General features: G+C 57.1%; 1 protein-coding gene across 1 annotated transcript; it reads left to right on the top strand.

Moving 5' to 3' along the window:
- Nucleotides 1-2355: 2355 nt before the first annotated feature.
- On the top strand, nt 2356-9098 carry B3GNT7 (UDP-GlcNAc:betaGal beta-1,3-N-acetylglucosaminyltransferase 7). The gene is made up of 2 exons (XM_030029200.2): nt 2356-2898; nt 7671-9098. The coding sequence occupies exons 1-2, from the start codon at nt 2888-2890 to the stop codon at nt 8872-8874; spliced, it is 1215 nt and encodes a 404-aa protein (XP_029885060.1). The 5' UTR covers nt 2356-2887; the 3' UTR covers nt 8875-9098.
- The last annotated feature ends 4281 nt before the right edge of the window (nt 9099-13379 follow it).

The following is a 13379-nucleotide window of genomic DNA, read 5'->3' as shown; positions in this document are numbered from 1 at the left end:
GAGGTGTGTGGAGGAGAACTTCTTCTTCAAAAAAAAATGCTTTCAGTTTGGTTTTAGCCTTCCTGCCACCTTTCTGCTTTCCCAGGGTGAATCCGGAGAGTGTGAAAACTTGGGTTTGTTCTAAACATTTCTATGTAATGATGAAACAAATGTAAAAAAATGCTGCTTCATCTTAAGATTCAGCTTTGAAACAGGAGCTGGCAGTGCCAGGAGTGCGTAGGACAGTGCTACTCTCTGTCATTAGTAGTCCCGGACCTGACACTGTTTGAGTCTTTAATGGATATCAGAAGTAAAGCTTTGCACAGCCATCACGCCCCAGGTCTGCAATGCTCTCCCGCAGCTGGACATGGATCTCTCCCACGCAGGGGGAGGCGGGAGTGGGGTCTGCCTGCACAGAGGGGCTTATTTGAGCTGAAACCCTGCGCAGCAGCACGGGAGTATCCGGGAAGTCCGGGCGCTCGCAGCCCTGCCGCTTTCCTGCACAGAAGCAGCCATCGGAGAAGTGGGAGCCTGGGAGCGTGGCTGGCAGAGCTCCCTGTGGCAGGCTGCCAGGAGCCCTTCTCGTCCCACAGCAGTGCCACTTCCACGCTAGAGCAGCACAGCCCTCAGGCACGCTGCACCGCGGCCGGCCCGGGGCTTGCCGGGTGGACGTGCTGATACCGGGGGATCGAGTGCCCCAGGAGCCTGTCGCACACCCACAGCATCTGGGCATCCCCTGTGGCTGCAGCAGCTGCTCCAGGGCTGTGTTTTGGGTTTTACTCCAGCTCCCCGTAGCAGGGATGCTGCAGTTCCTGTCTCCATCATGGTCCCAGGGCACATTGGAAGGAGGAGATGGTGGCCGTGCTTTTGCGGCTTTGCTGTTCACACCCCTTTGTGGCTCTTTGTGAAGGGGAGGTTCTCCAGTGGGGTGCCCCTCCACCGTGAGCCCCTCTTTGAAGAGTGGGGTGAGTTCCCAGCCGTGGGCTGGCATGCACCTACCATCCCTGTGCCACAGGGATGAGGTGAGTCCTTCTCACATCCCACTCTGGTCAAGCTGATACTCAGTGTGGCTCTTCATCGTACCTCCGACACCCCTTCTCTGTGTATCTCACGGCCATGATTTTCTTGGGGCCATGAATTCAGCAGATACAGACTTTCGTACGGGCAGTGGGAACAAACTAAAAAGGAATCAGGGAAGGTGCATAGGGACCTTTGGTGGTGATAAGGTTGTGGGGTGCTGCAGAGCTGGTGCAGCCTGTTTGGGCAGTCTTTCCTGGGGAGCTTTCACAGCCCCCAGGACATGGAGCTGCAGGGCATCTGGGAAAGCGATAAACCGAGATAAGGAGAGAGAGAAGTGGGTCTGGAGAAAGCAATGCAACCCCCCCCCCCCCCCCCCCCCCCCCCCCCCCGCAAACTGAGCTGGACTTGGGGTTTTCTTGGAGCAGGGCCAAATGCTATTTGAGTAGCAGAGGTTGTGTGGGTCCCATCATGTGTCCAGCTTCAGAACAGAAGAGCCTCTTCCATGACAAGTGCAGTGTGTCTGGGGGGGCTGTGGGAGATGCTGACTCTCAGAACTCGTGCAAAATGCAGAGGGGCTGCGGGAAAGGGACTGGGATATCTCTGTTGGGCAGGAAAGGAAATATCCCAAAGGATTTCCTGCAGGCTTCCCAGTCTGGCTTCGTGGTTGACACGTGTGGCTGGTGGGGATGGGAGACGTCAGAAATGATGGGGACTGATTTTTGTGGCTGAAAAAGACCCTTAACTGAAATGCTATGTTTAAGAGGAAAGGAAGGTCTTAAATCTGCTTCTCATGGGGTGTCCCATGCTGATATGGCTGCAGCAGGGATGCTGGTGAAACACTGCTCCAAACCAAGGCTGAAGGAAGAGTTTGGAAGGACACCTCACTGCCTGTGGTGCTGGTGGAAATTTGACTCATAAGACAGCTCCTGGCATGTTGAGCAGGCACCTTTCTGCTGCAGCAACCCTTCCTCTCAACTCCCTGCACCCCCAGGTGAGGTGTGGGTCCCAGGAGGTGTGTGGGTCCTGGACAGAGCGTGGGTGCCTGGTGAGGTGGGAGTCCCAGGCAGAGTGTTGGTTCCCGACAAGGTGTGGATCCTGAATGAGATGTGGGTCCTGGGAGAAGTGTGGGTCCCAGGAGAGGGGGGGGGGCCAAAGAGAGGTGGGGGTCCTGGGTAAGGTCTGGGTCCCAGGGGAGGTGTGGCTCCATTGCTCCAGGGATCCCAAACCATGCTGTGCACAGAGGCGAAGCTGGGATCTCAGTGTCCCCACGAGGAACTGGTGTTGGGCCCCAGGTCCCTTTTGGGATTCATCCTGCTTGTGACCTGCTTGTGTTAGGACGGCAGAAAAGACCCACATTCCTTCACCAGAGATCAAATCCTAGCTGCCAAAAGCACCTCTCCTGGTGAGCACTGGAATCCCATTTCCATAACTGGGATCCTTTACAGTTAACAGCTATAGGGCAGGGCTAACACACCCCAGAGAGGGAACTGTGCCTGGGGTGTAGAAGACCCCGTGGGGTGGGACCCCCCCGGGTGGGAAGCCCCCGAGCTCCCAGCTCCTGGTGGGTGTCCCATCAGCAGCGGGGAGGGTCCCCAGGGGGGGAGTGTGGGGTGTCAACCTTAAACCCCTTCCCCTGGCAGCACTGGGGATGTCTCAGTCTGCTGGTGCGGCTGAGGGGGACGGAGGGGCAGGGCAAGAGTTAACCTACCTGCTCTGCCATCCCTCTTGGCTCCACCTCGGAGAACGAGGGGAGGGAAAAGGGAAAAAGTAGGGAAAAAAAAAAAAAAAAAAAGAAGAGGAGGAGGAAGAGGAGGAGGGCAGAGAGAAGCGCCCGGACCGCGGGCAGCCCCGGCCAGCAGCGGAGCGGCCGCCCCGTCCCACTCCCAGCATGTTCCAGTGGTGAGTGACTGCCGGGGAGCGGGGGACCCCGAGCCCCGCTCCTGCCCCGCTCCAGCACCGTCCCACACCCGGTGTCCCCTGCCCTCCGCTCCCGCCGCTCGGCACCGCCGTCCCGGCGCTGCGCCCTGCCCGGGGCCCGGGGGGGCTGCGAGGTTCCCTCCCCACCGGCTCCCTCCCGAGGGTCTCCCCGGTCCCCTCCCCACCGCCTCCCTCCCGAGGGGGTGTCCCGGGGGCGGCTGGCTGGGAAGGGGCAGCTGTGGTGGGGAGGGTGCGCATGGGGAAGGGACAAAGGGAGACGCCGTGTCCCCTGTCCGTCTGTCCCCTGTCCGTCTGTCCCCATCCCAGGAGGGACGCTCCCCCACCCCACGCCCCGGCTCTGCTGAGGGTTCCCAGGCGGGGTCCTCTCCCACCACCCCCGGGCCGGGGGTACCCCGGGGAAAGCTCTCCGGGGTGTCCGCTCCCAGCGCAAACCTCGCCCCATCCCGGGGCACCGGAGCTCCGGTCCGGCGGGAGCCGGGACGGGAGCAGCGGGCAGGGGCTGGCAGTGAATGTCGTCCGTGCTCCATCCCCCCCGCCCTTCCCTGGGGATGCCTTTCCCAGCCCTTCCATGGAAAGGGCTGCTCTGTGTGGCGGGGCCGGGGAGAGCGCGGCCATGAGGGCAGCCAGACCTGCCCGTGGGGTCCCTGTCCCACGGGAGCACCAGCCTGGGGGCAGATGCCCACGGCGGGGGGGTGATAGGGAGGAACCATCCACGGTTTGAGCTCTTGCCTCTTCCCCAGCCCTGCGGTTTTACCGCCTTGTATTTAAACCAGATGTCTTTTATAAGAAGGGGACGTGTCCCCGGACACTCCGGCAGTGGGGACAACCGTCGTGAGCTGGGGCCCCGCTTGGTGCTTGCAGCCAGCCAGCGCAGGCTGCTTTTGGAGACATTTGGGTGCTTTTTGCCCAGCATCTGCTCCTAGATAAGATCCCCTCTCCCAAGCCCTTGGCACCGCCAACAGAAAGGGCTCTATACTGGTGGTGCCTCCGTCGGCTCAGTGACTGGGTCTAATTGAGAGGCCAGAAAAATCCAAATAAATAGATAGCCCTGGCCGATCAAAGAGGTTTTCATGCGGATCAAAAGTGGCTGTGTGCCTCTCCGGGGACCAGGGATGGAGACCCCCAGTCTCCTGGGGCCTCGCCTGCCCTACAGCATCACCACCTGAAAGGAAAACTGCCCACCTCTAATTTGGGAATTTATATTTATCTACCTGGGGCAGAGCCGGTGGTGGTGTGGCTGTCTCACAGGGAGGCTTTTCAGCTTTTCCTGCTGGAGAAAAGGGAAGAGGAGGAGCAGGTTGGGACCCTTTCAAAGCCCTCTGGGTGGCACCGACACCGGTGTTTGGGGCAGCCGGTCCTGGCTGGCGCCAGTGGGAGCCCAGCCGGGATGGGCATGGGTTGCTGCCGTCCTTGGGCCCTGCAGCACCGGGTGCCCCAGGCTCTTAGCGATACTGCCAGGGCCAGGCTGAGGGTTGTGCCCCAGAGCAGGGTGCTGGGGCTCAGCAGGGTGATTTCTCTGTGATGGCAGTGAACCCGAAGCACCTCCCTCGCCCTTGCCTCCTGCAAAGCAGGAGGTTCTTGGAGTCTCCAGAGAGCAGGACCTGGTTTCTCCCCCCTAAAGTACTTCCCTGCTGAGGAGACCACAGAGCAGAAAGACTCAAGATCAGAAAAGACGTGCACATGATTGCCACGCTTTTGCCCCCCAAATCCTTGGTTTGTTGTGGGAATCACCTGCGGTTGAGGGTCAGGGTCCCCCCAGTCCCCGTTGCTTTCCTGCCAGTGCAGGGACAGGATTTCTGTGGGGCAGAAGTCAGCCGTGGCTCTCTTGGCTCCTGCTGGACCAGCTGGTGCCCCCATCCATGGTTTGCAAAGTCAGACCTATAGGAAAAATCTCAAAGAGATTTTTGTAATAAAGCAAAAATAGCATGTTGCCGGTGAGAGTTGGGAAATGCTGTCTGCTGAAGAAAGGAGGAATAAGTTTCTGTGCTGTTGTGCAACACCTCACTGATACACCTAGATGTAGCTGGGCTACCCAACTGTCCGCCTCTTACTAAAAGACAGAGCTCTCCCCACAGCCCCAGAGCTGTGTCTTCTGCCTGGGCTGAAATAAAAAGCAGTGACCCAAGGAGGGTAACAGGGGTGAGCAGCTCCATGTGGCTCCCATCTGTGGTGGGCAGAGCCTGCCAAGGGTGGGACCCATCCGTGCCAGCTAGTGACAGCCTTATCTATGCAAATTTTTTTAAAATTATATCAGTAATTCCCTGCCCATGGCTTCTGGGGAAGTTCTGGCCATGCTTCAGGCTGGCTATTTTATCATGTGTTGCCCTTGGGGTGGTGGGGAGTGCAAGGGTGGGATGGGGTGGGAGCAAGGCTGGGGTGTCAGGATGGGATTGGTGCAACTGGGGCTACTATACAGGGGCGACTGGGGTTATTTCTGCTGTAGTGCCAGAAATGAGAGATTTTAAACATTGCTTGGCTGTGCAGGGGTTAAAGTTGTATTGGGACGAAGGTTTTCTAAGAATAAGCTCAGAGCTGTGTGGCTGGGGCTGGAGAGGGTTAAGGGAATGGTGAGATCTAATCAGAACTGCTCCCTCATCAGTCTCAGATGAGTGGCCACATATAAAACCGGATGGGGAATATCTACCCATTTACCCGTAATTACTTATTTCCATGCTCGCTCTCACAGTCCACGCTAGCGATCACAGTTTTCCCACGTAAATGTGGGGCTGAAAAGTTCTTTGTGCTTGAGGGCAAAGCCAGAGAAAGGAGCTCCTGAAATCTCCTGGTTCCCCCAGTTCCCATTTGGGGCTCCTGTGTTTCACGGTGGCCGGGGTCTCCAAAAGCAATGCTGTCCCCTGCTCTGGGGAGCCCGAGGGGCATTGGGGTGTCCCACCAAGCAGGTGCTGTGGTGCAGCCTGTGCCCCCAAACCCCAGTAGCTTCCTGGCAGTGCTGATCACAATCTGGCCCCCAGGGCCAGGAGAGTTTCAAGGCTTTTTTTTGGTTTTTGGCTATCTGGAAATTACTTGGGTTAAATGTTTCAGATTTCAGCCCCAAGCTCCTTCTCTGGATTATCCCAAAGTGAAGGTGCCATCTGCCTGGTAGAGATGATCTTGGATCTAACGGAGAGCGGGAGGCTGAAGGCTGTCCCCAATGGGTGGCATCCAGGCTGGGACGTGCTTCTGTCACCAAGAGGACGGGCACAGGGCAGCCGTGAAACCCATGCCACATCCTTCTCCTTCGGCTTCCCAGAGGAGGTCCCTTTCGACCACCGGCAGGGAAAGGGGCTCCAGGGGCCACCGAGCATCTCACGTGTCCCCTCCTGCATGGGAGCAGCCGGAGCCGGGGCTGCCCTGGGGAAGCTGTCAGGACCTTGGTGGGCATGTGGAGCCCAGCTGCCGCCCCCAGCGCCCCGTGCTTATTTCCAGTGGAAGATGGCCCAAGGCAGCTGGAGCAAGCAGGACTGCGGCGGGAGGAGATTGGTGCAGATGTGCTAGCTGCGGGGGGGAGCCGGGCACTTGGGGGCAACAGTGCAGATGGGCAGAGCGGGCAGTTCCTCTCCCACGGCAGCAGGGCGAGAAACCCACCTTAAACTCTGTGGAAAAGGGGTGGGTGGGGGTGTGGGGGGGGTATTTCGTGCATCAGTAATCTCTGCGTGCAGCCTTCCCGCTGTCCCAAGGACCACCAGAGGATGCCTCTCAAGCCCCCGGTGAGCTCCACAGTTTGTCCCATGAGCCAGTGGCTTCCCCAGGTGATGGATCTGCAGAGGGGGAGAGCAGCAGGATGGCCCCGCAAGAGGCTGCGTTTGATCTACCACCCCCCGTCCTCTGTGCACCCTGGACATGCCAATATCTGATTTGCTGCAGGCTGGGAAAATCTGCTCCCAAACCTAAGCTTTGCAGTGGTGCAAATCCCCAGTGGTGCATCCACTGTCCTTATCCTTGTCACCACAAAGGAAGCGATGGGTCCCGAGAGCTGATGGGTCCCGAGAGCTGATGGGTCCTGAGAGCTGGCCAAAACGCCCAGCAGTGCCCCCAGAAATGCTGTTTCCAGAGGTTGTTGCAGCATTAGGAGTGTCCTTCCCCACTGAACCTTGAAGTTCATCTCAAATGGCAATTTTTTTGTCCTGATCTGCCATTTCAAAATGAAAAGGCAATGCCTGTTTCATGTCGACTCCCATGGTCTTCCTGGCTCCAACTTCTCAGTGTTGTGTAACCTGTGATGCCAATCTAGGGCCATGAGCAGTATGTCTGTGTTTTAGAGCTAACGCTTCCATGGAAAAGATAACTTCCTTCTGCTCTTGTCCTAAACCGCAATTTTCAGATGGCTGAAACAGGGGTTTCCCTTGGGACTTTCCTCCAAAACAGCTGCTGTGCTGAAGCTCTCATCCTGACTTCATCTCTCTCGCTCGACCCATTTTCTTCTTTCCCATGAACCCTTTCCAGCTCTTTGTGCAGATATGGGGTTACCAGATGACACCACAGCCACCTGCCACGTGCCTTGTGCCTGTCCCTGCCACTAAGTGTGGCCCCAGACCCACCCCACAAACGGGATACAGGTGGGAAGAGTGTGGGTGGAGTTGTCCCACAGATCTTCCCACAAGGCTGCTGCCCTTCAAAAGGTGATGGGACACAGATTATGAGCATCCCATGACCTCTCCAGCAGATGGTTTTACAGACAAGCGTCTTGCAGCCTGCTGTTTCCTCTCCTTAACCCCCCTGTCTTGTCCCTTTAGGAAGAAGACCATCTACAAAACGGTTTGCCTCTCCTTCTTGCTGGTGATCACGGTGACGGTGCTGCAACGGGGAATGGCCCCCAGCCAGTTCATGCAGGGCCAGCAGCAGAAAGAGCTGCCCCTTCCGGAGCCCCTGAAAACACAGAAGAGAGACAACGCCTTCTCCATCACCAGCACTTTCTGGAAGAGCAAGAAGGAGAAAGCTCCTGTGAAGGAGGAGGAGAGCATGATGGCAAAGCAAGCAAAATCCTGGGATGTCACCACTACCAACTGCTCAGCCAACCAGAACTTCAGCAAGGTGGACTGGTTCAAAGGGCTGGAGCCCAATTTCCAGCAGTTCCTGCTCTACCGACACTGCCGCTACTTCCCCATGCTGATCAACCACCCCGAGAAATGCAGCGGGGACGTCTACCTGCTCATTGTGGTCAAGTCTATCATCACGCAGCACGACCGCCGCGAGGCCATCCGGAGGACCTGGGGCCAGGAGAAGGAGGTGGAGGGTAAGAGGATCAAGACCCTGTTCTTGCTGGGCACAGCCTCCAAGGAGGAGGAAAGAGGCAACTACCAGAAACTGCTGGATTACGAGAACCACATCTATGGGGACATCTTGCAGTGGGATTTCCTGGACAGCTTCTTCAACCTCACCCTCAAAGAGGTCCATTTCCTGAAGTGGCTGAACATCTACTGCGACAATGTCCGCTTCATTTTCAAAGGTGACGATGACGTGTTTGTGAGTCCCAGCAACATCCTGGAGTTCCTGGAGGACAAGAAGGAGGGAGAGGACCTCTTTGTGGGGGATGTCCTCTACAAGGCCAAGCCGATCCGGAAGAAGGAGAACAAGTACTACATCCCCAGCGCCCTCTACAACAAAAGCAACTACCCACCCTATGCAGGGGGTGGGGGCTTCATCATGGATGGACCCCTGGCCAAGAGGCTGCACAAGACCTCGGAGACACTGGAGCTGTACCCCATCGACGATGTCTTCCTAGGGATGTGCTTGGAGGTCCTTAAAGTATCACCTGTTGGGCACGAGGGCTTCAAAACTTTTGGCATTGTGAAGAACAAGAACAGCAAGATGAACAAGGAGCCATGTTTTTTCCGGAGTATGTTGGTGGTTCATAAACTGCTGCCTCCAGAGCTGCTCCAAATGTGGGACTTGGTCCATAGTAACTTGACGTGCTCGAGAAAACTCAACATCCTTTAGCTCAGTCTCTCTGGAGAGCTGGGACTGGAGGGGCCAGGACAACTGATCTCTGCTCCGGGATGGGGTGAGCTTCTGCTGGTGGCACACAAGTCCTTCGGGGGCATCTCCCTCCGGGGCGAGGAGGGCAGAGACACTGCGCTCGCGGGCAGGGTTTGCGATAATGTTTGTTCTTGTACTGTAATGTGGTTCGCTTATCTCCAGCTGGGTTGGGGGTTGCTGAAAAAGAAGAGAGAAAAAAAAAAAAAACAAACCACAACAAATCTAGCACAAAAGGAAGAGAGAGGGAGAGAGAGAGGGCAGAGGGGTTTGTGCTCTGCTTTAGGTACCACCTCCACCGGAGCATGATGAATGGCGGGGTGGGGGGAGGCAGGGAGGGATGTGGCACAGGCATTTTTGGAAGATGTTCAGGGGCTGGCTATCCAGGGAAGCTGCTTCAAGGGAGTTGAGCGGTTTACAAGTGCGTGAGCCCCTCATGACTCAAAAGTCAAGGGGATTTTACTTGTCATTTCGAATTTCTCCTCCATGCAAGGTTTTAGTGACATTGACCCTCTGCGCATTTGTTTCAACCCCCTGCCAAAGTCCTCTCTGTGTCCCCACTATGCAGCTGGGGAAAGGAGGTCTCCTCTGAGGCTGGACCCCGCCAGCCCCAAGCCCCCATTAGGGTTTCAGCGAGGCAGTTGGGGGATTGGAGTCTTTGTCCCTGCTAGAGGGTCCCAGACGATGGTGGCTCCCAGCACCAGCCCTGGCTGTGCTTGGCTCCCTAGCCCGTCTGCCAGCCTCGCTGTGCGTGCACTCAGAGGAATGCACCCAGGCGAAATTCCTCAGGGATTTGTTCCTCCTGGCAGAAAAGGGAAGGGAGGAGGCGGGCTGCCCTTGCCCACGGCCAAGGAAGCCTAGCAGAGAAACATGGTTGGCCCCAGCTGGAGCGGCCCAGGGGCTTATCACATCTGGGACCCCAACTCTGGTGTGGGCATCCCGGGGGCTTGCAGCAGGGAGACCCTCTCCTTGCAGCAGGGCTGCCCTGGTGGGGTTGCCTCAGAGGGGAATGACAGACTCCAAAGACCCCATGCATGGCCACTTCAGGCTCAGCCCCAGTTTTGCAGCGAGGGCAATGCTCCAGGGCAGGTTGGAGAGCATCGGTCCCACCCTGGCACGCAGAGCAGGGGACGAGGGGACAAGGTGAAGGAGGGCTGGTGTTTCACACCACGTCTGCTCCTCTCAGGGTTGTTGCGGTGTTTATTCTATAGGATGAGGCCCAGGAGCATGACAGGGAGCTGTATCACGAGACATGGCCCTTTTTCTTTGGGCTGAAAGGTCCACTGGAGCTGTCGAGGGGACCCTCGAGCCAGCTGCCATGATGGAACCCCCCCCCCCCGACACAGAGAGACATGCGGCCACGCAGGGGCCGCGGCTGCTCTCCAGCCACCGACTGCAGGCGTGAGGAAAGCCAAAGGCATGTACAAAGCCACACGCGTGCACGGGCTCTGCTGGGCACAGGCTCTGCTCACGCAGATGTCCCCGTGCATAGGGCTTGCTTGCCCAGTTGTCCCTGCGTGCGGGTGGACGCACACAGCCACATCCATGGCCCTGACCACGCACAGTGAAACACAGGCACATATGCTCTCACTCTCTCTCCCTCTCTGGTGCCAGACATTGAAAGGAAAAAATTTCGACTACCTCAAAGGTCCCCCTGTGCAGTGCCTTTTTTTTCTTTCTTTTTCTTAATGTGTTTTGGAAACGGGCCCATTTCATGTACTCCAAGTCTGTATGTTCCCCAGGTTAGAAAACAAACAAAAAAGGGCATAAACCAGCCAAAATAGGCACCCTCGTGCCAAGCCATGCCGCTTCTCGGCAAATGTCCCTCGTCTGCTCAGACAAGACGCAGATTTGAAGAGGAGGAAGAGAAAGCCCATTGCTGCCCAGGGCTCAGCTCTTGGTACCAGGGCTGGCAGCGATACTGTGAACTTTGATTTATGATGCACCCAGCGGCACCGTGTCCCTGGGGCAAGTGCTGGCAGCACAGGGCAGAGCCCCAAGGGCATTTTTGGTGCCTGCTGGACTTAGGCAGTACAGAACGCTCCTTCATTTTCCCGTCCCCTCCCTCCTTCCAACGGGAGCAAGTTCAGAAATACTTTCCAAATTGACACCTCTGTAATTTATGTCAGGTACAGTACATTAGGCTGTATATTTATCCTATATGCAGGGACAGCTCTCGCTCTCCGTAGCAATGCACATGGTGAGCCAGGGCTGGGTGCAGAAATCTCTCAGTGTTGCTCTTCACCTGGTGGGACCTGTACAGAGAAACCTTGTAGATTTGGTGAATATTCTAGTTTCTAAATAAAGGTTAAAAGGAGAAGGAGAATTAAAAAAAACCCCAAGCCCTCACTTTGTGTCATTGCTAGAGGATTTCTGCTGGCCAAGACAGTCTGGCTGTTTGGGAATGAAATCTGGTAATGGGTTACAGTGGCAAAACTGCTGCTTGGAGTGGGCATTTGGGGGCTGTGCCCCGCTCTGGCTTGGCATGGCTTCCTCGCGGAGCCTGGCATGATGTTTAACAAGGGCTGGTGGATATTTTCTCTCTTCCATGCACTCCTCCAGCTGCATTTCAAACCCAGCTAAACTTCAGATTGTCCTGGCACCCTGCAGCAAGGAGCTCTTCACCTCGCCCTCTGTGGGAAGAGACACTTTGGCAGGTTTGGAAACTCACCTGTTTTGTCCAACACCCTCTCCTCGTGCTGAAGGAGGTCTCCACCTCGCTGTCCCTGTCCCTGTCACCCTCTCCATGGCAGGACCCTGCTCACTGCCTTTCCCCCCCCCCCCCAGCCAAAGCACCACCCCAGGGTGACATATCCCCTGGCCATACCGCAATGGGATACACAGGCCACAGGGCCAGCAGCAACCCCAGAGCCATGTCTGCAGGGACACACCTGCATCAGGTTTGAACCTGGCTGGAGTGAAGAGGAGGAAAGCCAGGCGTTTGGGTACGGGGGGTTTCCGGGGCTGGCACCCAGCTTGGCTGCTTGACATAGTGATGGGAAGCAGAGAGGCCAGCAAAGGGGACCAGGATATGCTGGACTTGGCAGGCTGGGCCAAAAATTTCAAAAATTTCACAGGTGAGGACAAAAGGCAAATTGCCGAGCAGATGCACTCGTGGATGTGCTTGCTCTTTCTCCCCCCAGTGTGACCCAGGGCTGTCTCCTCTGGCTGTGGGACTCCTCCGCAGGGTACCAGGGTGCGAGCAAATGCTCCAGACAGGGATCCAGTGTCCTGCGTTCCGATGTGAAAGTGGGTCTGGGTCCCACGGGCGGGTCTGAGGTCGACTGCAGGATGAGGAGGCGAGTTACGGCAGGGAGATGGGGGGGAAGGATGCCGCAGCCCCCAAATCCCTTTGTTCAGCCTCTTTCACACGTAAGCGCGGGAGGTCTCCGAGCTCTTCGCGGGAAATCACGCCCCCCCTCCCCAGGGGGGGTGAGCGGCCCGCCGGGCCCGCCTCGGCGCCTCGCCCGAGCGCGGGCCTGGCGGCGGGGGCGGACCCCTTAGCCCGCCGGACCCGGCCGCGCCGCCCGAGCGCGGGCCTGTACTGCCCCCTGGCGGCCGCCCCGCCGCCACCGCCCTCCCGACCATTTGCCGGCGGGGCCCGGGTGGCGGCTCCAAAATGGCTGATGCCCAAAGGGCTGGAGAGGAGGAATCCTTGCTCGAGGGACGCTTGCTGTGGGGAAATGACCCACAGACCCGTCCTCAGGTCTCCAGCAGAAGCAGGACCCTCAAGCCAAAAGCAACCGCTCCCCCACGGGCTTAATATAAAATATTTTCTCTGTAGAGAAACCCTTTTTTCCCCCTCCAGGGGCTGTATGTTGTAGAGATGACTGCGTCAGCACATGAGGGGCCACAGGATTAAAAAAAAAAAAAAAAACAAAAAAACAAAAGTCCCAGCATTGCTACAGCATACAAGAAAGGTGGAGCTGTCTGCAACCACAGCCAGAGCCGAGGCTGGAGGTCATTGCCCACTAGCTAGGAAGATAAGCCCCCAGCTGACGGGCTGGCAGAAGGACCATCCAGGAGGACACAGGCACTTGACATTTGAGCCTGCAGGTACCTGTGCCCAGGGGAGGCTTGAACTGACAGCTCCGCAGCCCTGCAGCCAATACTGCCAGAGTTAAACCAAAACAGCAGCTACCCCCCCCCCCCTTTCTGTACCCACGTGCTGCAGTCACTCAAAAGGAGCCTTGTCCCTTAATAGCTGCCGCTGCAGGACACCAGCCAAGTGCATGGCTGGAAAGAAAGACCAGTAACTACTGCTATGGGACTAGGCCAGGACCAAGCGCCTTCATCCCCACTCTGGTGGAGGCAATCACCCTTGCCAAGCCTGTGTTTGGTCAAGGTAGCAAGCAGTTAGTTTCCCTAACCCCATGTTTCAATATATTTGCTTCACAGTTCAGGACGACTCAAGAGGAGACAATTTGGAATGAAGCACAAGAGGCAATAGCTGTACAAGAGCGTTATCA

The sequence above is a fragment of the Aquila chrysaetos genome, chromosome 10, assembly GCF_900496995.4.
Source record: "Aquila chrysaetos chrysaetos chromosome 10, bAquChr1.4, whole genome shotgun sequence".
Classification (NCBI taxonomy): domain Eukaryota; kingdom Metazoa; phylum Chordata; class Aves; order Accipitriformes; family Accipitridae; genus Aquila; species Aquila chrysaetos.
Note: the sequence above shows the minus strand (reverse complement) of the source record. Positions and strands in the feature narration are given on the sequence as shown.